Source organism: Pezoporus flaviventris, unplaced genomic scaffold, assembly GCF_033815535.1.
Source record: "Pezoporus flaviventris isolate CSIRO_AGI_PZ_B2104156 unplaced genomic scaffold, CSIRO_AGI_Pfla_v1 ptg000095l, whole genome shotgun sequence".
NCBI lineage: Eukaryota > Metazoa > Chordata > Aves > Psittaciformes > Psittacidae > Pezoporus > Pezoporus flaviventris.
Window position 1 is genome coordinate 348,858 of NW_026892643.1, and position 21,432 is coordinate 370,289.

General features: G+C 38.7%; 2 protein-coding genes across 2 annotated transcripts in view; one reads left to right on the forward strand and one right to left on the reverse strand.

Moving 5' to 3' along the window:
* Positions 1 to 21,432, reverse strand: part of UBAC2 (UBA domain containing 2) — an 85,396-nt gene that overhangs the window by 35,154 nt on the left and 28,810 nt on the right. The window lies entirely within an intron of this gene.
* GPR183 (G protein-coupled receptor 183) lies at positions 4,278 to 14,864 on the forward strand. The gene is made up of 2 exons (XM_061476240.1): positions 4,278 to 4,406; positions 11,915 to 14,864. Exons 1-2 carry the CDS (start codon positions 4,366 to 4,368, stop codon positions 13,017 to 13,019), a joined length of 1,146 nt encoding a protein of 381 aa, XP_061332224.1. The 5' UTR covers positions 4,278 to 4,365; the 3' UTR covers positions 13,020 to 14,864.

Below are 21,432 nucleotides of genomic sequence, written 5' to 3' on the forward strand. Positions count from 1 at the left end.
GTATGAACAAATGGGTAGAAAGCTAAATGTTACTTCTGCAAAAATACCTGCTGCTGTCATTCAAAGTTCTGCGGGACTAAACTTGCAGAAAGAGCCTGTTATTTGATTCAGGATGACTCACTACACTTACTAACTGCGGTGCTGCATTTTTTCTTCATTTAAGTTCCTCATAAAAACATTAATCTGACAAATTGACAACCACGTGGTTTTCTGGTGACCAAAAATATCAGTTATAAAAGCAGCTGCAGAAAATACACAGAACGTAAACTGTGTTTGTAATCTAAGTTACTGAGCTACTTCAGTGCTCTGCATTCCTGCAGGCTCATTGGACACTGCCGTGTTACACTGACAGTGCCAGCCTTCATTCTGAAAATGGTAAACATTCTCAATAACATTCCTTAAAATCAATTAAATCCCCACAGCATGATCACCCTTGATAGGTGGGATTCTCTGGTTGATGGAGCCCAGGACTAAAAGGAACCATCTACTGCACCCAGCCCTTTCACTACACATAAGCAGGACACCCCAGTACCCTGAAGCCTCTCAACAGCAGCAAAAGGATTAGGGTATGTTACCCATATTAATTTATCTAACTGCCAATATTTCACAAGAATGCAGGAAGAAAGTGGAAAAAACAAGACAGAACAAAGTTGTGCATCTTAGGGGAAAGAAAGTTTCCTCCTGTCCATGGATAACTCAGCGGAATTACTGTAACTTTGGGTTCATTAAAATATGAGACCAACCACCCACTTTACAATCACCTAATGAGTCAGACACCTACCTCTCCTAACAAAAAGCTTTAGTTTTTAATACCAAGGCTATCCAACAATATATCCTGTAAACTGCTCAGCTCCATTGTTTCAAGTTTCAAGTTCCTATCCCTTCCCATTGGTGAGCTAATCCAGACCTTTCCTATTCTGTTGCTAGAATCTTTCTTCCAGTTTCAGTTTTAATTCAATCATCAGTAATAAGATGCTAACATACATTAGCTTTTTCTAAAAAGATTAATTAATCCTATCTCCCCTCAAACTCTGTTGTGCAAAGCTGGCTTATGGTACTTGACCATTCCCATTCTACCAGCCTGCTGCAATATAAAATGTAAAATTTCTTCAGTCAGGAATTTACAACATACTGCCTTCAGGCAAACAAGTACTGCAGACCATCAAAGAATCATTTAGTTTATAGCACTATGAAGATGATTTTTCCTTTTTAATTTTAGGCCTCTGTCCTTTATTTAATATATGATTAGCATGCTGCCATTCATGTGAAGGCTGAAGTATGGAGATACAGATGAAACCAATGGAGTGGTATAGGAATGGCTAACCAAATCCTGGTCTACAAATGAGTACAGTATCAGAAGGACAACTATTTATCCTTAACTGCTAAGTTATTAACATTTAGTAGGTGTTACAGACCTAGTTATCCATGCTTACCCACTGACAGTTGCTGCTCTGTAGCAAATGCCTGCAGCAAGTGATTGATGGCGAGAGCTTACCAGGTAGTTTTTTGCTTTCATAACTGATCATATTAACCAAACCAGAGAGGAGCTTTCACCTTTCTAAGAGGCAGGAGCTTTCAGTGAATCCCATACTTTGCTAAATCTGGCATAGAAACTGGAGCTGGGCAGAAGACATATGAAGGCGCAAGGAAACATTGCAAGGACTGATGACAGAGTATTTTGTTGAGGACGTACAGTTTAACAGCTGTACTGAAATTTTAGTGTCCTAAATTAATCTGTGATTAAGTCCTTAATTTATTCTTCTTCATCCAGATTAATGTAATACATTTTATTTGGTCTCTGCAGAGTTACCATGACTGGCTGGTGAGTCATCATTTACTGTTCCTCTAACTCAAGCTGCTTGAGAAATCATGCTTGTCCACAAAAAAAAACATATAGGATTCAGCTACAGGTTAGTTCTTGACATCTGACCTGTCTTCCAGAAAACTAAAGCAGTTTGTTTTGGAAGAAAAGGCAGTTTTGCAGTTAAGAAAGAGCCTGGCTGGATTCATGTGCTGCTTGATCCATCTGTGTAATTCAGAAGTTATTTCTTCCGCTGGGTAAGTAGGTCTCTAGACATGAAACTACAAAGCTAAACCCAGAACTCAGCTAGAGTAGGGACTAAGTAAGCAGACAGAAAATACATCAACACGGCCATCATAACATACTGGTCAAAATATTAACTGCACTTCTCTGAAAGTAACAAATTAGTATATTCCTTGCCTGCCAAAAGCAAAAGAGTAAGCTTTTGTACACAAATGGTAAACCCAAACATACATCACACCTGTTGATACACACCATTTCTTGATTTAAATGTTCAAATCAATCAGATATTGGAGAAACAGCAGCTGTGTAAGAACAGAAAACAAATAGCCAGACGAATAAATAGTGAGTGAAACAATGCAGACTGTATCACTTAGCTTGAGCAATTAACATCACATCATGCTAGGCTGGATTGGTAGCTAATACATCAGTGTGACCCAAAGGGTATAGTCTAGTAATGTATCTTCATCAAAGGCAGGCAATATTTTATCAGATCAGAGCAGGAAACACATACTGGCATTATTTCATACGGGTAAGACTATTTTCAAATAAACACTTCCTTTAATATGAAGCTGTGGTACTAATGTCAGCCACCCTTGAGCGAAGACTACTACATGCTTGCATACCTCAAAATTTCCTATTTCTACTACATTTTTTTGCTGCTGGTCAGGGAACCACATTGCAGTACTGCTTCATGTGTGTATGAAGCAAGTTCCCTGTGCAATTAACCTTCAATCTGTCTTTAATTCTCATTACTTCATTTAAAGAGATTCTACTCTGTGATGAAGCTGAACAGTTAAAAACTAATTCCAAAACAAGACAGGAAAAAGTCCAGAATATGATCAGTAAGTTCACTCAAAGGCTTTCTGAATCTGCTGTTAAAAAATAAATGCCCCATAAAAACTGAGGAGCTGAAATCCCTTCAGATTCCTGCCATCTAGGAGACTCAAGCCATATCCGCCTTGGGAGCTCAGCACAAGAAAAATCAGTGTATAGGGCCAATCAAATGCTCCAAGTTGGCACAAGAGTAGCTCACAAGGCTCTACTTCGTTCTGTACAGCAAAATCATTTTCCATAAGACAAGGTACATGTAGTAAAGTTTAGCTTTGTCATTAGATCTGCATTTAGGCTTTCTAATGAGATGGACACATTAGTCAAGACTGTATCCCTGCACACCTCCAACACTACAATATCAGCAAAAACTTGTGCTGTGAACACAACCCTAATGTTTCCAAAGATGCATTACACCATCTGCATGAGTTGCACATGCCAAAAATAACACCATCATGCCTACTTGCTGGTTCTTTAAAATCAGGCCACTAAATGAGGTGACTTCAAAGATAAAGTCCTTTGCAGCTATGAACTATCAGTATGAGGTTTTGGGGAAAATCCCAGGTAACTCTCAACCACAGCCTCTAACAGCAAGTTACAGGATTTTCCCCTCTATCACTGATCTCCAAAACCCTCTTAACTGACACATAATTTAACTCTTAGATCAATGTCCTTTACTCAGAAACAAGGTTATTCCAAGTAACAACAGGTTACCTCACAGTTTGATATCCCATCCCTTCCTTATTCCCTAGCTTACCATTCTTATCAAGATCATTTTAGGGGAATGAGATTTGTGTTTAAAAAGCTTTTATTTTTAATGTATTTAGCTTTCATGTGTAGTATTATTATCCTTGTTCAAAAGGCATTAAACAGCTTACAAAGGCACAAAGCCTCATTAATCTCTGAAACCAACAGATTTCTTCAACTCCCTCATGTATTTGCAAAGGGCATCTCTGTATAGCCTCATCATTATGATACTAAGTGTTGGGAATGTACATGGGCTGTATGAGACATCTGCTTTTGCACAGCATCTCAGTATGCCTCAGTTTTGAGGTTTTCTTGTGCTGTGTCAGATCTAATCAGTAAGAAGCAGTTTTAAAGCGTGTAGTGATCATACAGCTCTTTGCCACAAACTAAATTTAAGTTATTTTAAAATGCAAACAGCATGTAAACAAAACTTTCACTTGGGGACTTTAGTCCATAAACCTATGGGTAAAGTCCCTTATATGAAAGTCAGTAACATGTAACTTCAGGGAGAAGGCCGGAGGGCTGTTTCCAATTACTCTCTTTGAACTGACTAATTTGTAAAAGGATTAAAAATAGATGCTTTCACATCCCATAAAACAGTAGGCAGCAAATCAACACCAGCATACAAACAAGGGTTTTTTTTTTAAGCACTTGAAAAAACCTACCCCTCCCACTGAAGAGATTCACGTAATCACTCTTGAAAACAATGTGCAAGGGCAAACTTTCGCAGTCAAGCCATCCTGTTAATGCCCTCAGCTGCTCAGAGGATCCAAGAAGCTACAGATATGTAAGTACAGAAAAAAATTAACTTTTACTTTCAATTATTTTTTTACTGAAGTATTTTAATGTAGTAGGAAGGGTAAATGATCTTTGGATGGGAGAGACAAAGCTTGTGGAAGAAAATCTGTAATATTTTATGTTCACATATTAACATGCTGCCAGTTAATTTTAATTTAAAGGATCCACTGACCCACAGCATCAACAAGTTATTTCAAGGCCTTTCTTATAATACAGCCTTTTGATGATCACAGGGAAACATTTGATACTGCACTGGCTTTTAGCAATAGAAATTTAAATTATGCAGAAATAACTACTGTACAAGTACTAAGGGAAGTGCTGCAGTTCTTAAGTCATTCACTGAACCTCACAAATGCTTTAATAGTAGGAGAGAGCCTTAAAACAAATCCATACTCTGACTGTTACTGCTTAGTTTCCTCTTTGTCTATGAAACAGCTTTTATTTTCAGCTCAAGAACTCCTCAGTCACTCTTCTCATGTCTAAACATTGCAACAAAATATTTTAAGAATTCAATGTTTTATGAGCCAATTCCTTTTACCTTCTGACATGCACTGATTTCAGAGTTTTTTAGAAGGAATTCTTTTTCTGAATCATAATCACCAAATATCTTTCTCCTTATTACTGATCCTCATGCCACAAACCTAAGGAAATATTACAAGTGATATGACATTTATACACCTTCCCAATTGAAAAGGAATAATTTTTCCTTTTCTACTGACAAAACAAGATAAACGGTTTAACAGACAACAACTCAACTATCACCTTAAAAAACAGAGATGGCATGCATGCCTTTGAGTACAGAACACATTTTAAGTATGGAATAACATTTTCATGGCTCCTCCTGAAGATACAAGGGAGCTAAATACCTACCTGGCAAAGAGCTCAAATCTCATCCCTTTCTATTTGACAGACCGAAAACTATGTATACATGTGATGAATAATAAATTTAAGATACAGTTCTGAAGTTATAATCCCACAAATTAAAGACTAGCTGTACATGTTCCATATCACCCAGAAAAAAAATAGAAAAAAAACAACCAAAAAACATGTAAGAGGTGTGCGCGTTTTCCAGTACTAAAATATAAATTATCTGACCCTTTCCTCCTTCTGCTTGCAGAAGTATAATTGGCAGTGGCTCAGGTTTTTATTTTGTTTATTTGCTGTATTTTAGGCTCCCTCCTTTCAACATTTAGTATACTTTGGCAAGTAAACTGAAGGGAGATTAATCATCTCAGTATCAGCACAGCTTTTCACATTAACATGCATCTTTGGCGGAGATGATTTATGTCAGATAGCACGCTTTTCATAAAATGCATCACAATTGGAAAAAGAGATCCAACAGATAAGAGCAAGATGTACATTTCAAATTACTTCAACTTCTTTAACCAGTTATGCAGCATTTCAGTTCAACTTCTTCCATTTCACTTGCTGTATTTTCTATTAGTCTTGAGTGCCAAATATAACCGTCATAGAACTTTGCAAAATCTGTAGCAATAGACAAAAGCAGGACCATAAAGATCCCACAGTGTTTGTATATGCATATTCTGTTAAGCACTTAAAGAATATTATAATTCTTCACAGCCATCATTAAGACAATTTCATTCATGAAATGCATACTTGGGATTGACACATGGCTTAACAAATTTGCCTTTAGTATTCCAACATATTTGTGTCTATACCAATAATCACAGAATCATAGAATGGTTTGGGTTGGAAGGGATTCAGACTCAGCAAACGGTTTGGTTTGGATTTGACCATTAAGATCATCTAGCTCCAAACCCCCTGCCACGGGCCGGGACACCTCCCACTAGATCAGGTTGCTCCAAGCCCCATTCAACCTGGCCTTGAACACTTGAAAGAAAGAGTAAAAGCACCTGAGCACCTGCCTGGAAACTATCTCACCAAAATCAGTTGTGGGTTGTGACCCAAGGATTCGGTCTTAAGGTCACCAGGCCTACTCATTGTCATTTAGGACAAAAAATTCAACAGCTTTTGAAAAAAAAAACCTAAATTAACATAATGCACTATGAGTGTTAAAGTATTAGAAAGAAACAGGAAGCTTTAGGACATGCCCGTCTCTTGCCTCAGCTTTTACTACACCACGTGTATTTCCCAAGCTGCCAATACATACACATAGATACAGTTACCTTAGGTGTATCTTTTTTTTATATTAACAAAGCATTCTACTATGCAAATTAACATGAACGCTTTTAAACATATATAACTTAATTGAGTCAAGCTTTTTTTCACAGAGAAAACAATCTACAATGAAGATGACTTGTATGGTAAATTAGAAATTCAAACAGTAAATATTATTGGTCAACAGAAAACAGTGAGGTTTAGAGATTAAGGAAAAAATTAAACCTACATAACCACAGCACTGCATATTTCCCATCTTCTGGAAAATGGCTTTAAAGTCTCTAAAACTTATACAGGGTACACCTATAGAGGACTATAAATCCTCAGGTCAGGCATTGTAGGGAAAGGGAAACCCCTTTCCTGACCATTCCTTTTAAATAATTTACATTCTATGCATATATAAACAGCATTATTCCCCAATACTGTTTGTTAAAGAAATATTGTCCATCTCAAAGGAACTAAACCATACTCTCTGTAGTCAGAAGAGATCTTTCTAATGACCTGATGTGCCTTTCCAAGAATTTAATTAGTATCCCTCCCAAAATAGGTACCGGACAGATGGACCAAGGATTCATCTCTAAAGAATGAAAATTATGAAGAGAGACAGACAAATCACACATTAGATTACAAAACACAGTTAAGGACTTCTACATGTTCCTTGTTCTGCTGAAAACAGATGGTGCTCCTTCAGCAAAAGCAGGAGATGAGAATAAGAAAACTCATTTATAACATACAGAGCAAGCTTTGTATCACTGCTTGCACATAATCCAAACCTGTGTAATCTAAAATGGCAACACTGCAATTGCTGGCTCATAGCCTAAGTCTATGCTTGTTAATAGTTTTATGTATGTAATGTTACAATACTATATATGAAGCTCATCATACATGAGCACCAATATGAAGCAGGATTTTGGATTATGTAGTACTTCCAGACTGGAGTTACCACAAACACCTTTTGCAGTGGGGACATTACTCTGAATTAGGCTCTTGTGTACTGCATTATAGAGGAAAACAAATGAATAATGCCAGTCAAACATTTTCACAGAAAACCAGTCTCCTAAATCAACTTATTTTCTTTCTTTGATGAGATTATGGAATTGGCTTAGAAAGACACCTGCACAGATTTCAGACATGCTAGATTCTGTAAGCAGCTTGACATGGTACTGTGATTTTTTCCCCTGAGTGGATATTTTTAGGTTGGAAAGGACTCAGATTCAGACCCCTGTTGCTGTGAAACACCCAGAAAGCACACAGGACAGATGAAAAGGTGCCTAAGTAACAAATCTCATGAGGTAATTGGCTGAAGAAAACTTTTTTTTCCATTGGTGGTCAGAAAGCAGATACAATGCTAAGACTTGAAAACAGCAAGTGAGAGAACAATACAGAACAAGCTTCACTGGTTGTAAGCCCATGCATAACATTAATTTTAAACTCTCTGAGGCACAGGTCTTCCCAGAGCAATGGCCATGACACTAGACTGGAGACATCCTAGGACACAGTAAACCTGAGAAGTACTCTGGGATCACAGTGAACTAACTTCAGAAGTTCCCAGGGCAATGCCATACAATTCTGTTTCGATAACCAATCAACTGACCAGAAAAAGCAGGTAGTGAGTAAGCTTCCAGGCACACTGATATGAAAAGGCATCTGGAACCCCATTTCGTGTGTGGGACTAAGGTGGGGTTAGAACAGACATCACAGCACTTGTGGTGAGACATTTGAGAAGTTCACCTTGAAATGCCAAACCCATGAGATTGTATAAAGGGGAAAGGCTCAACAAAACCAGCAATTGCAAATTAATTTTGAAGAAATTCAAATCAGACACCCACATTTTTTAACAGAGATGTTGACTGACCAAAACAGTACAAACGGCTAATAAAAACTCCCTTCAGTTCTCCAACTCAAGACCAAACAGCATTTCAGAAAATATGCTTTAAATGAAAAGTTAGTAGAATCCATACACAAATAAATAAAATAACAACATAACTTGGATTATCCAGGAGGTCACATTAAATGAGTAAGTGGCCTGTGTCCTATCATGTATTTGCAGATTCAGGAAACATGAAAACCTGAACACCCTTCTTTACAATACTGATATAAAGACAGGAATCTTAAATACCTCATGCCTTAAAATTTTGCCTCTATGCCAAAAACTGTGGCAATGTTTCCTAAATAATTAAATTGGTAAAGCAAATTAATTCCAAGTATATATTTCAAAACCTCATTAATAAACTCAGAAAGCCACTGGGGAGGGTTATTTAATCCAACAACCTAGAAAAACAAATATTTTGGTATGGATTCTAGAGTGCAGCTTCAGTGGTGCATCTGGATTCAGGACAGTAAATGTCCATGTTTTTGTAAGGTATTCAGGCACACAGCTCATTAAACCCAATGCCAGCTAGTCTGAGATTTGGAGCAATATGGAGGTAACATTCTCCATTTTTGTTCCAAGAATGCAAAACCCACAGAAAGGGGGCAAAATGGGCCTGCTGTTGCTTCTTCAGAAACATTCCGTGGAACATGTCATATGCTGTCTATATAATAAACTGATCACTGAGGATTGCTGCCAAGAAATAAATAGTAACCTGACACAAGGAATAGGATTAAAGAAAAATAATAATCTTGACATACTTAATAGTCTAGACCCCTTTCAGGAAGAAGTTATTTTCTCACCTAGGGCTGACTCCAACAGCAGGCAAAAGAGCCTGCCGACATCCCCTGTCAAGGAGCACAGCTTAGCTGACATGCATACTGCCCTGGAAGGCCTACGAGCTATGGTCCTCCAGCTTGCTTCTTATCTGTGGCCAATCTGTCGTGCCATGGAACTGCTCCCCATTTATATCCACGCTATCACTCTGGATAGACAAACTCGATTACACCTAAGACTCCTTCTCAATACAGCTATGGTTTTATGCAAGGGTGAATATCCTATTTTGAGCAACAAGTTCTAGGTTAATTTATTACGTTAAAGATCTGACTTCATAGTAACATGCATTCTACAACATTCTACTCTTGATGTAAAAAAAAATATATATTTCACTGAAATTACGTAATTTTCCCAGAATCAGAGTTAAACGAGTTTGTACAATAATAGATATTGTACATTTTACAAGCATTTATAGAAAGACCTATGAATGGCTGTGACAATTACGCACATTATCTATGGACCAAAACTATTAAAACTTTACAATGAAAATAAAATTATGCAGTTAATACGCTGTAGCTAGTTACTGCAATAGACCTGTCTGTCATAAATCTTAGATTATTTCTTCCTCACATATGTTTAAGTTTAATTTTACCTAAATTTTAAGGAAGAAACAAGTAGAAGATAGATGTCATGCTGGGAGTGTGAACAAGTAATCAGAAGCATTTAAATAAGAGAAACAAAACAAAATACCTCACTGACTTATCCAGGTGCCTATAGAAACCCATGCCATTTTCTGCAAAACAGCAGTCTGTTACACTTAAGTAAAACAAGAGCCATCCATACACTTCTATAAGGGAAAAGCAAAATCTGGAGAAAAGTACACCAGAACTATTCTCAGGGTAATAACTACTGTATTAACCAATTATCAAACACACTAACACCAAGAAACTGAGAATGATGCAGAAATAACTAATATAAAATTACAGATATTCTTAAATCTGCACTAGGGCTGGACTTGCTATTTACCAGCTTAATTCCATTATTCAAACCACAAAACTCCCACTCCAGACTTGACTTCCAACGCTGAATGGACTTTTTTTCACCTCTCAACACATGGTACATCCTTTATAGGTTTCTAAGAATCAGAACACCATACATCAGTCAGAAATCACCCGTCTTTCCTACTGCCTGTTCAACCACAGCAAACACAGGCTTAATATACTCTCTGGATGCTTCCTTAAACGTATGTAATATAACCCATTTATATTAATATAACTCATTTATGTATTTTAATACACAACATCCACTATCTGCAGTTTTACTGTTTACAGAGGACCTTATTCAGCCCTACTAACCTAGCCAGAAGTCTGATCAGGTTTATAATACTGCATGTGCTGGAGATATATAAATTGTGAACAACCTGAAATAAGCAGGACGACCTCCTCAAAACATGAGAGAAGATACTAGCCTTATAATGCTTTCAAATAAAAGGATAATTAATACTTTCTAAAATGCGTAGCTTAAACCCCTTAAAATGGAGAGGTATTTTCCAGAAAGACTATTTTAAGGTACAACAGGCAATATTGTTACAGTTGTTTGTGAATATCGTGTGTTGAAAGGCAGATCCTCAGAAATAACCTAGACATTTTAGTTAAAGGTACCAGACTTAAAACTCAGGTTACGACAGCTTTTATCTCCAGATAGTATTCTACATTAAAGCAGAAGCAATCTTGTTTTGACTGCTGTTTTGATACATAAATGGTGCCTAAAAGAGGCACCATTTTGCAGAACAGCTGCCTGAGAAGTAATGTTAGATGCCCCATACTTTCTGATATTTATACTTAGACTATGCAATTGTCAGGTAACAACACACCTAAGAAATATTTTGCACGGGAAGCACCATCCAGAGGATGGAGTCTTTCCCATTTCTGAAATTCTGCTGGATCATTTTTAAGTCCCCTAAACCACTGACCCTCTGCAGCTCTTCCACGCTATTTCTGACTGTGTAGGTTAAGCAATTTCTAAAATGTACTAAATTGACAATGTGTAAAATATTTCAGGGGGTTGTCTCTCTTTTGCAGAACCACCGAAGAGTGACTAAAACACTAGTCTTAAGAATTTATGTTACAATATTTGAATTAACTTCCAAAAGCCAATCCTTGAAACCAGTATAAAACAAGCTGAATAATTAAAATGCCAATACAATAACAATGCTGAAGAAATTCAGTTTCTCTAAACAAGTTAAACTGTGACAATGTGAATTGTTAGAAACAAAAGATCCCTAAAAACAAACTGAAATGTATTTAGAAGATTTTGTCTGCTTGTCTGACCCTTGGGAACTTCATATGACCCTTTATCACATGGTTTCTTCAGACACCTTTTTCTCCTGAGATTGCTTTTAACAGTCTCACCTTCCTGACCATCTATAAACTTCACTTTCCAAAAGCATTACATCCCTGGTTTATTATTTTGCCTCCTGTCTGATTTTTTTCAAGAGAGGAGGAATTGGGATCAAAACAGAAGAGCCATCTTTTTCGTTACTTGTTTTTGGAAGAAGGCTTGAAAAGTATTTCGTCATAATGAAGTTTCATTTCCGTTTTCTCCAATCTTGCTTTTGCAACAGAAGTTGGCCATTGTTACGCAGAATAAATTTATCTGCATTTATTACAAAATGATCCCTTTTCTCTTTTTTTTCTTTTTTTTTATGTTAGGTCTACTGAGCTTCCTGGAACAACAGTGGTTACAGAAATGGACACTTTCACAGTTTCTCAGACAAGCAATTCCACTTGTGATTTATATGAGCACAAAGATACTGCACGGATACTACTGTCTGTCTTCTACAGCTCCATCTTAATTCTTGGGGTGCTTGGAAATGCCATTGCCCTCACTGTCATTTTTAAAAACAGAAAGAAGATCAACTCTACAACCCTCTATTCAACAAACCTTGTCTTCTCTGATCTCCTGTTCTGCATTGCCTTGCCCACAAGGATAGCCTACTACGCCCTGGGATTTCACTGGCCATTTGGAGAAGCATTATGTCGAATAACTGCTCTCTTGTTCTACGTCAACACCTATGCAGGTGTAAACTTTATGACATGTTTGAGCATTGACAGGTTTTTTGCTGTTGTCCACCCCTTCCGATACAAGATCAGAAGGATTAAATATGCCAAGGGCATTTGTGTCTTTATCTGGTTTCTTGTATTTAGTCAAACTTTCCCATTACTGATACAACCCATGTCACAGGAAGAAAAAGGAAGGACTACGTGCATGGAATATCCAAACTTTGAAAAAATAGCACATCTACCATTTATACTTCTTGCTGCCTGTTTAGTAGGGTACCTTATTCCCCTGGGGATTATACTATTCTGTTACTCTCAGATTAGCTGCAAACTGTTTCAAACGGCCAAAGAAAATCCACTGACTGAAAAATCAGGGATAAACAAAAAAGCCATCAATACAATCATATTTGTAATTATAGTGTTCATCATCTGCTTTACCCCTTATCATGTTGCAATCATACAACACATGATTAAGAAGCTCCAAAAAGAACCCTCGTGCACTGAAAATAAAATTTTCCAGAAGTCACTCCATTATACCGTGTTTCTGATGAATTTTAACTGCTGCCTAGATCCTTTCATCTATTTCTTTGCATGCAAAGGATACAAGAGAACTGTACTGAAAATACTGAGACAGCAAGTAAGTGTATCAATTTCAAGTGCTGTCAGGTCACATCATGAAGAAAGCTCACGTGACATGGGAGAAACGCAAATGATGGTACTTGCAAAATCTTCCAATGGAAAGCTACCTGAAAAATAAAGTCTGTACTGCAGTGGCGCAAGCTTAAAAAAACAGGGTAAAACCCACTGTCAAAACTGTTAGTGCTCCCTCTACAGCAGCTTAAGTCAGATTCTGTTTCTCAGGATGTCAGGAAATCAAGGAGTGACACTGGACTGAGAAAGAATTGTCACAGGACAGCAGGGAAACTCAGCATTATCATTTCCTAGCTGTATCATTTTGACTGATCTCATTTTTTCCAGGAAATATGCACTCCTGTGAATGCTCAAATTCCATACCGCACACACGTATGTCTGGATGTTACTAACTCAAGCAAAGACTCAATTCACACTTTGGGTGTCTGAGAATGGTTTGAACACAAATAGCTTACAATTCAGACTGACTACAACCAGATCACCTGAAAATTGCAAGAGCTCTACCTGAGCTCCACTTACAGCAGTGGTTTTGTTATCCAAGTCACATAACCAAAGGAAACCAAACTTTGAGATAAAATGGACAATTTCTGTGTACGTTTGACTATCACAAATGCTTAATTTGGAGGTGACACTGATCTTCTAGTATCTGGAGCACTGTCTTACTGGACAATTCACACAGATAACATTGTCAGATGTAATACATGAAAAATTAATGAGCTGTTTGGTTTTCCCCAACACTGAATATCTCCCATATGTTAAATCACTCATCTTTGCAAGGTGTATTATCTCTTTATTCCTTTTCCTTAAGGAGAACATTTCTTTTAGTATGTATTATAAAAAGTCTCTACTCTGGTTGTATATAAGTTATTTATAATCACAAAAGGTAAGTTGAAGCAAGAGACTGTACTATGAAAACTGCTGTTTCAGTTAAAAGAGCAGCGATAAAGGGCTCTTCAGAACTTCTCAAGTCAGACATGGACACAAGACAAACGTTTCAGAAACAGAAATAAATGTTCAGTTGAAGCCAACGAAAAGTAAATGAATGTGTTAACTCTGATGATGTGAGATGGTCACCTCTCAATAAATGAGAATAGCAGGGACTAGCTGGGAAAGAACAAGCTTTCTCATCACTCCTTCATACAGCATATATGGGATCCCTCTGGGCACACTGAAATTGGGCCAAGAAAGACACCAAATGATTTAAACATACCCTGCTGAAATAGCCTCAATACAGGTTGAGTATCCAGGATGCAAGCCCTGGGTTCCTGCTGTCGTGCCCTTCCGTCACGTCTCCGTTTCCTTCCCTGCTTTATTGCTGGCCCTCTTGTCTTTTCTTTTGATTTCTATCTTTATTGAATACGCCTTCACCTGCCAACACAACTTGGTAATTGCACCATGAGGTTGTGATGGAAAGGGAAAATTAAAGAGTGCCTGGTAATTACTGCTAAAAGCTCTGCCAGATGTCAGAATAAATGTTATTTATTGCAGCTGTATCTCTCTGGCATTAAGGCTGTACTGGAAGTCAAACAAACACAGTTACATTTGTCATCTTTGTGACTCCTTCCTTCCTCACGTGTTGACCTCCGCCTACCTGCAAACACGGAAGGGTCATATCTGAACAGCAGTAAGGAAACATTCAATTAACAATTACTTTCTTATGGGAAAGAAAATGCAAAAGACCCTATATTTCATGCCACTTTGTCAAAATCGAGTTTCTAGTTAAAAAAAGACACTATGAAGCTACAGGTAAACAATTTTTAACAGGAGTTAATTCTGTATGCTGTATCAGTTCTGTTCTTGCCAGCTTTTTTAATAAACTATTTTTAAATATTATCTAAGAATTTGTTCCTACCAGACTAAGCAAATGATAACCTCATAAAGCCAAAGATAGATCCTTCATTAATACCTAGAAGCTGTAAAAATAAAAATACATGTATAATTAACATCACAACAGTACATGTTCATTTTATTTTACTAATGTCTGGGTTTTTTTTAAATTTTTGGTATGTGTTTCCTCTAACTGTGATTTCAAAACCTGAAAGGCAAGAAGACTTTTCTACATACATATTACAGCACCACATAATGAAGATATCTATTCTCTTCTAAGAGGAAACAAAGTGAAGATCTGTATTGAAAATCTTTCTCCCCATTTTCTCACATTAGCAATTCTGTTATTTTTAAACTTAGGCATTCCTTCTAAATCACTTCAACATTCTCAAACATCTAACTTTACTTCAAAACAAGGCTCTGCTCTAACAAGCTTTAGAGTGTTGGTCCAGTTAGGTATGAGAAAGGCTATTTTTTCCCCTCATTTTAGTATTTCTCAAATGCTGAATAAACCAATAAAATAAAAGCTTTAAAAGCTAAGATAAGCTCCTGACAGGTGTTCTAAAGCCACAGACAGACAGACAGTGACAATTTATAGCTGTAGCAGCTGATGCTACTGCTTCCCCTCACTAGTCAGCACAGTCTGACAGCTATCAATGAGGGGACTCTTTTATTGTGTGCTTATCTGAAACTGCCCAAAGTAGCAGTGGTGGTTTCAGCTGGCCTAGGACACTGCACTGAAATTGTTTAGATAGCACCTGCCCTGTTTCTTCTCACAGCTGTGCAGTGGGGCTGGTGGCCATCAGCAGAGAGATGGTAACAAGCCGCTCTGCTGGAGCAAGGAAGAGCAGTAATACTGAAAACTTAACAGCTGTTCTCAAACGTCCGGTTTACTTCCAGATGCCCTTTCCATTTATCCTGCTGGCACTCTCTGCCCAGTACTGTTTGTTGGAATAGTTTTACAATGGCAGTTACCTGTAACGGCACACACCAGGTCTCTCTCCTCCTCCATGCTGCACAGGCATGAATAAAGCGGGTATACACATACCTAGTATCTCTTTTCCTCTCCACCACTGAATATATATAATAGATGTGTCTGCCTTGAAAGACATGAGCATGCCATGCCATGCAACGTGTGCCTGAAGCAGTATTAGCTTTGCAGAAGAAAATGAGCTTTTGCTTTGGTAAAACCTTTTGATGCATTCTAGGAAATGCCCCCTTCTAAGTGAAAGGCTGGGAAATGCTCATACAGATCTGGAGCTCACTTCACACTTTTCACATACAAATAAAGCAGCTGACAAGTAGCAGCAGTTTCAAATGGCTTGATCATTATGAGGATCTGACTGGAGTTCTTTGGAGAAACTAGATCTCTTATTTGGAAGGTGAAATCCAGTCGGGATCTTAAAAAACTGTGCTCGTGATGAAACAATAGAGTATCTTCACTCCAAAGTTCAGAGTGTAGGGCTAGGGCAGATGTTAAGAAGACTTCAACTAGACTACATGTCCACTGCTGACATCTCTGGTAGGGAATGTGACAGAGCACATAGAAATAAAAATGATGACGGGGGCCAAATGGTCTATTTTGGCTGCCTCTGTCCAAATCCAGAAAAGAAAGTTGTATAGACAGCTGGTGTGGAACACATGACTAAGTGAAGGTACATCATGTGAAGGATCAAAACACATGCATTTGCAGCAAAAGAGCATTTACTGCTTTCACGTTTTCTTTTGATGCGAATGCAAACTAAGGACTACTACTGCAAGCGCTCAGATGGGTTCCCTCAGCCACCTTGGGCTTAAAGATATTGAAGCCTACCTGAAAGCGGTAACACGCTACCACAAATAACAGGATTCCTGAAGGCAGTTAATGACTTAAACCATCCTTCCATCCTCTTAAAAGGCAACTTCATTAGTATAAAGAAAAAAAAAAGGAGGGGTCTGTATTTTTAAAACAGATGTTGCATTAAAGACTAACGTTGTTCTGAAACTCAGAAGTTTTCAGGTAAGCAGGGAATGAATAGACTCCAAGATAAAAATCAGACAGCCTGCAACATAAGAAAAATAAATAGGGTGCAGCTGAACAGAAAGAGAAGCTTTGCCTTACATGACCAGTTTTGGAGAAACTGAAAAGCAGCAATGTACTCTGTCCCTTCTATGTCCATGTCTGTAGTACAGAGCAGGAGAAGAACTCAAGAAAAACTAAGGTTCATATCTTAGCAATATCCCACTGTGCTGGCACAACACAAAGTCAATGGACATAAAGAATCACTAGAAAAACATCAAATAAATCGGAGTGAATCATTTCCTAATACATTCTTGGCCAAGTTGCAAGCTAAGGCTATGGAACAAAACAACCTCAGGCAAGCTGCAATCCTTTTCTGAATTAAAACGGGAATTACTGCTTGTGTAGGATCCTGCCCCATGACTGCCAAAGTTTCATTACCTCACTCAGATGCATTAAATGAAGAAGAACGGGTTCTCAGTGGGCTCAAAAAATGAGCTCACAGGAATGTGATGAAGTTCAGCAAGCCAAATGCAAAGTCCTGCATCGAAGATTGAATAACCCCACACAACCGTGCAGCCTGGGAACCACCTGGTTAGAAAGCAGGTTGGCAAAAAAATCCAGGTTCCTGGTGAACAAAAGTTAGAGAGGAGTCAGTGTGACCTCACGTCCAAACATATACAGGACCATGTTCAAAAGAACGCTGAGGGAAGCAACCTTTCCTCTCCACTTGTGATATCATACCTGGAGTCCTGTACCCAGTGTTGGGCTTCCCAGTATAAGAAAGATACTGACACACTGGAACGAGTTCAGCAGAGGACCACCAAATATGATGACTGGATTACAGGAGGAGAGGCTGAGAGAGGTGAGATGGTTCAGCCTGTAGAGGGAAGACTGAGGAGTTGTTACTGCTGTCTTCAACTGCCTACTGGGGAGGCATACAGAAAAGATGGCAACACCCAGTAACAGGCACAAGTTGCAGCAAGGAACAATTAAACATCAGGAAGCATTTTTTCATCATGAGCTTAGTCAGACATCGGCAAGGTTGCACAGAAAGCCTACGAAATCTCTATCCTTAGAGATACTTAAAACTTGACTGGACACAGCCCTGATTGGATTGGCACTACCAGGGTTGGACAACACGATCTCCAGAGGCTCCTTTCAATCTGCATCCTTCTACAATTAACAAATTTGGTCAAAACTTGTTAGACAAGAAGCAACATGAAACTCATTGGCCTTGCAGAAAAGTTAGCAAATTATGTAACTTCAAAATCTTCTAGTGTATTGCTCTATTTAAGCCTTTATCAAAATGCTGTCATTAGCATCCTCCTAAAATACAGAAAGGTCAAGACATGGCCTGTATTTCTTTCCAAAAAGCTGAATTCATTTTTCCTCACTGCAAAAATATGAGTTTATCCTCTTCCTCTTTTCTTTTCCTCAGTTGTGACAGATGTTGTGCAAAGGGCTAAACTAAAAAAGCAAGTTTTGCACCTGTTCTGAAGGCAGCAACATTTGTGGTTATCCTAGCCCCTCCAGAAAAGCATACACTGTCTTATACCATGCAGCACCCGAGCTGTGTTCCTCCCTCTAATAAGCTAGGCTTAGCAATTTCATCCTTCCTGTGGCATGTACTTTTTGAGGGAAGTTGTGGTCAGTTAACAGAAGACACTCCGAGGCAGCCTACTTTAAATATAGCGATGCTGAAAACTGATTATTCTCAACTTACTAGCCTACAAAGCAGCCAGATAGTGTTTTACCAGCAGCTGCTGATATGAAGGGGCTAAGAACTTGCTGAAACCTTAACATCACAGCTTCTAAGTGTGGACAGTTACAGCAATTCTGTCTAGAAGTAATAATGTCAGATTATTGTTCCCCGTTGAACAGGAATAGATGAAGCACCCTTGCCAGCTGCTTAAGTCCTGTAGCCAAAGCACCACTTCCACTAAGGTGTAAATAAAACTCCGGGTTTTATTTCTGCAGTGGAAACAGTCCTTAATGATCCCACTGTGGACAATAGGGCTTATGCCTTTATGCCCAGCTCCCTTGCCTCACAGCCTGCTGTTCACCCTGCCAGTCTGTACAGAGACAGCTACGCACTGAAGAAACAGGAAACATTCCTGAATGACCTTTATAAATGTAAAAAAAGAAAGTGTGTTTGATGTCCAAGAGGTACAGAGATGCCCCAGTTCTAGAAATATGAGAGATCAGATGAAACACCAGCAGGCTGATTTTCTGACAAGTGATGTAGGAATCTGGAATGAATTCTGAGAAGAATCCTCAAAAGAGAAGAAGGAAAGCACAAGATGTTATAACAAGATGTTTCACCCACATGGACCTGAATCTTTCACACTTCTGGAAGAGCACACAGCTATCAAAACACTATCTTTATCAAAAGCTGAAAAAAACCTGGTGACCACTGGCTCAAAGAGCCACACTGTGAGGAAAGACAACACCAAATTAACCAAATAAGGATATTAATAATATCCCATTGTGGAAAATGATCATTAACTGAAGGCAAAACAAACAAAACTGGCTGCCTCATCAAGCCATTGATAAAACTCACAGTAACAAGTAAGGGCCAGAAAAGCTCTCCACAAAAAAACAGTTTATTGCTGAGTATCCCCCCCACACCACTTATTTTCTTAAGTGTACACACAAGCAAACACATTAACAAAATGAACAAAGTTTTAAAACACAGAAAGGTATTTTGTCTCACACCACAGAGAAAATCAGTTCACTTAAGAACTGCAAGAGCGTAAGTGTTTCTTCTCAACCGATGTTTCTTCTTGACTGGGTTTCTCACTAGGTTTTACTGGATGTACTTTACCAGTCCTAAAAGCTACGACCAGTTTGGAACACAATGACAAAAAGTAAAGAAGCAGATGTGGGATGACTGCATTGTTAGCTGAGATAGTCTTGAATGAAAGCTGCCTCTCAGATGGAGTGGTGCCATCACAACTAACCCATCTGCATCCTGACCAAACTCTTCGTATCGACAGAAAACTGGAAGAGGTGGCCTCATGTCTGACTGGCTCCGGAATAGAGGAAAACATTTTCAAAAATAGCTCTCGGAAATCATCTCAGGTTTCCTGCTCATGACACACCTGACTTAAGCACTCAAAATCCCATTCAGTAATATGCCAATACGTAAAGTTCCACCAAATGACTAACATCCCTAACCAAAGCAAGAGGGTGATGTGTCATTCTTCATGTCTGGATAATACACCATGGTACTCTCAGCTGTCACTGTTCAGATAAGTTGAACCTTGATGGACAAAAGAATCACCTAGCCCACACAGTCCAAAGCTACCGTATGTCTGGTACACAGACAAGGAAACTCAAGGTCTCTCTCCCTCCAAAGGTATCAGAGAAGGTTCCTGTCTCAGGTAATAGAAATCTGTGACTACAAAACTGGTAACACTTGAGGAGAAAAGGCTATAATCCTGTGGGTGCATGTCTTACCACCACTGTACACTCTCTCAAACTATGCCTACATGCAAGGTGAGCAGTGAGCAAAGCATCATGGATAGGCATACTGCCAAGCATCTCACTGAAGCTACTCCACAAGTCCAGAGGGACGTGGGGGCATACATCCCAGCCTGGATGAAGTGCCTTCTAAGCCTGGACAGGTATAGCCTGGAAACAATCAAACTCATGTTTCTATGAGGGTCAGCTAATCCTTTTACAGTCTTCAAGAATCTGAAGAGTAGAGAGCTGCCTAGCAGTTGTTAAGGATCTTGACACTTTATCTGGTAAGCTGCCATTTGTGAGACACTCTATAGAACCAAGCAAATGGGCAACTTCATTTAAGATGGGTGCTTACTTCAAGAGGCCCTTGAGACACACATAACCTCAGAAGTAGAACCTTATACTGAGAATGGTCCAATTTGTAATGGGGATTGGCTTTTACTCAGTATTGGAATAAATACATTTTCATTCCGCCAACTTCTTGCCTTCATACAGTTGATACATTTGATCAGTAGTCATCCAGGAACCTGATATGCTGTGAGCCTAAATTCAAAGAGTTGTGATTTCAGCTGGTTTTAAACACCATTAGTTTCATAGCCATTCCTACTTCATCCGAGAAATACTTTCTTCACAAAGTGAGCACGTCCTACATGAACTAACAGCTCCTAGAACTTCACCTATTTCATGTTTCTGCTGTTAAGAAAGGGCAAAGAGAGGCACAGCATAGCATCAATCACAGAGAACCATTTGCATGGAGAAGTTTGGCTATGTGATAACTGGGGAGAGGTGGGCACCCCAGGCAAATAACAGCTTCAGCTTTTCCTACCAACTTCTGACATCTGACCCTTCACTGTGGTATGAGCTTCCACATTCTGTCACAGAAACCCTGCTTCTCTCCACCCTCATGCTTCCATATATGTAGCACATCACCCAGTCCACGCTTAAGCAACTCAAGGGCACTCTTCATTATATGATGGGTTGCAGAGAGTCTTCACTCCCAGCTCCCCACTGATTAAAGCACTAAATGATGGTCTTTTATTAGGATCTGTATTTCACATAAAGCTTGGACAGAACAGAGCCAAAGGATGGCAATTTATGATGACCCAGGATGCAAAGTACCTAAGCTATTTTTGACTCATTTATTATGACCTATTTTCATGGTAGAAACAGTAAGTTGGAACTAACTACTAAAATGTGACTTGTATCTGCTGTTCAAGATTTTGAG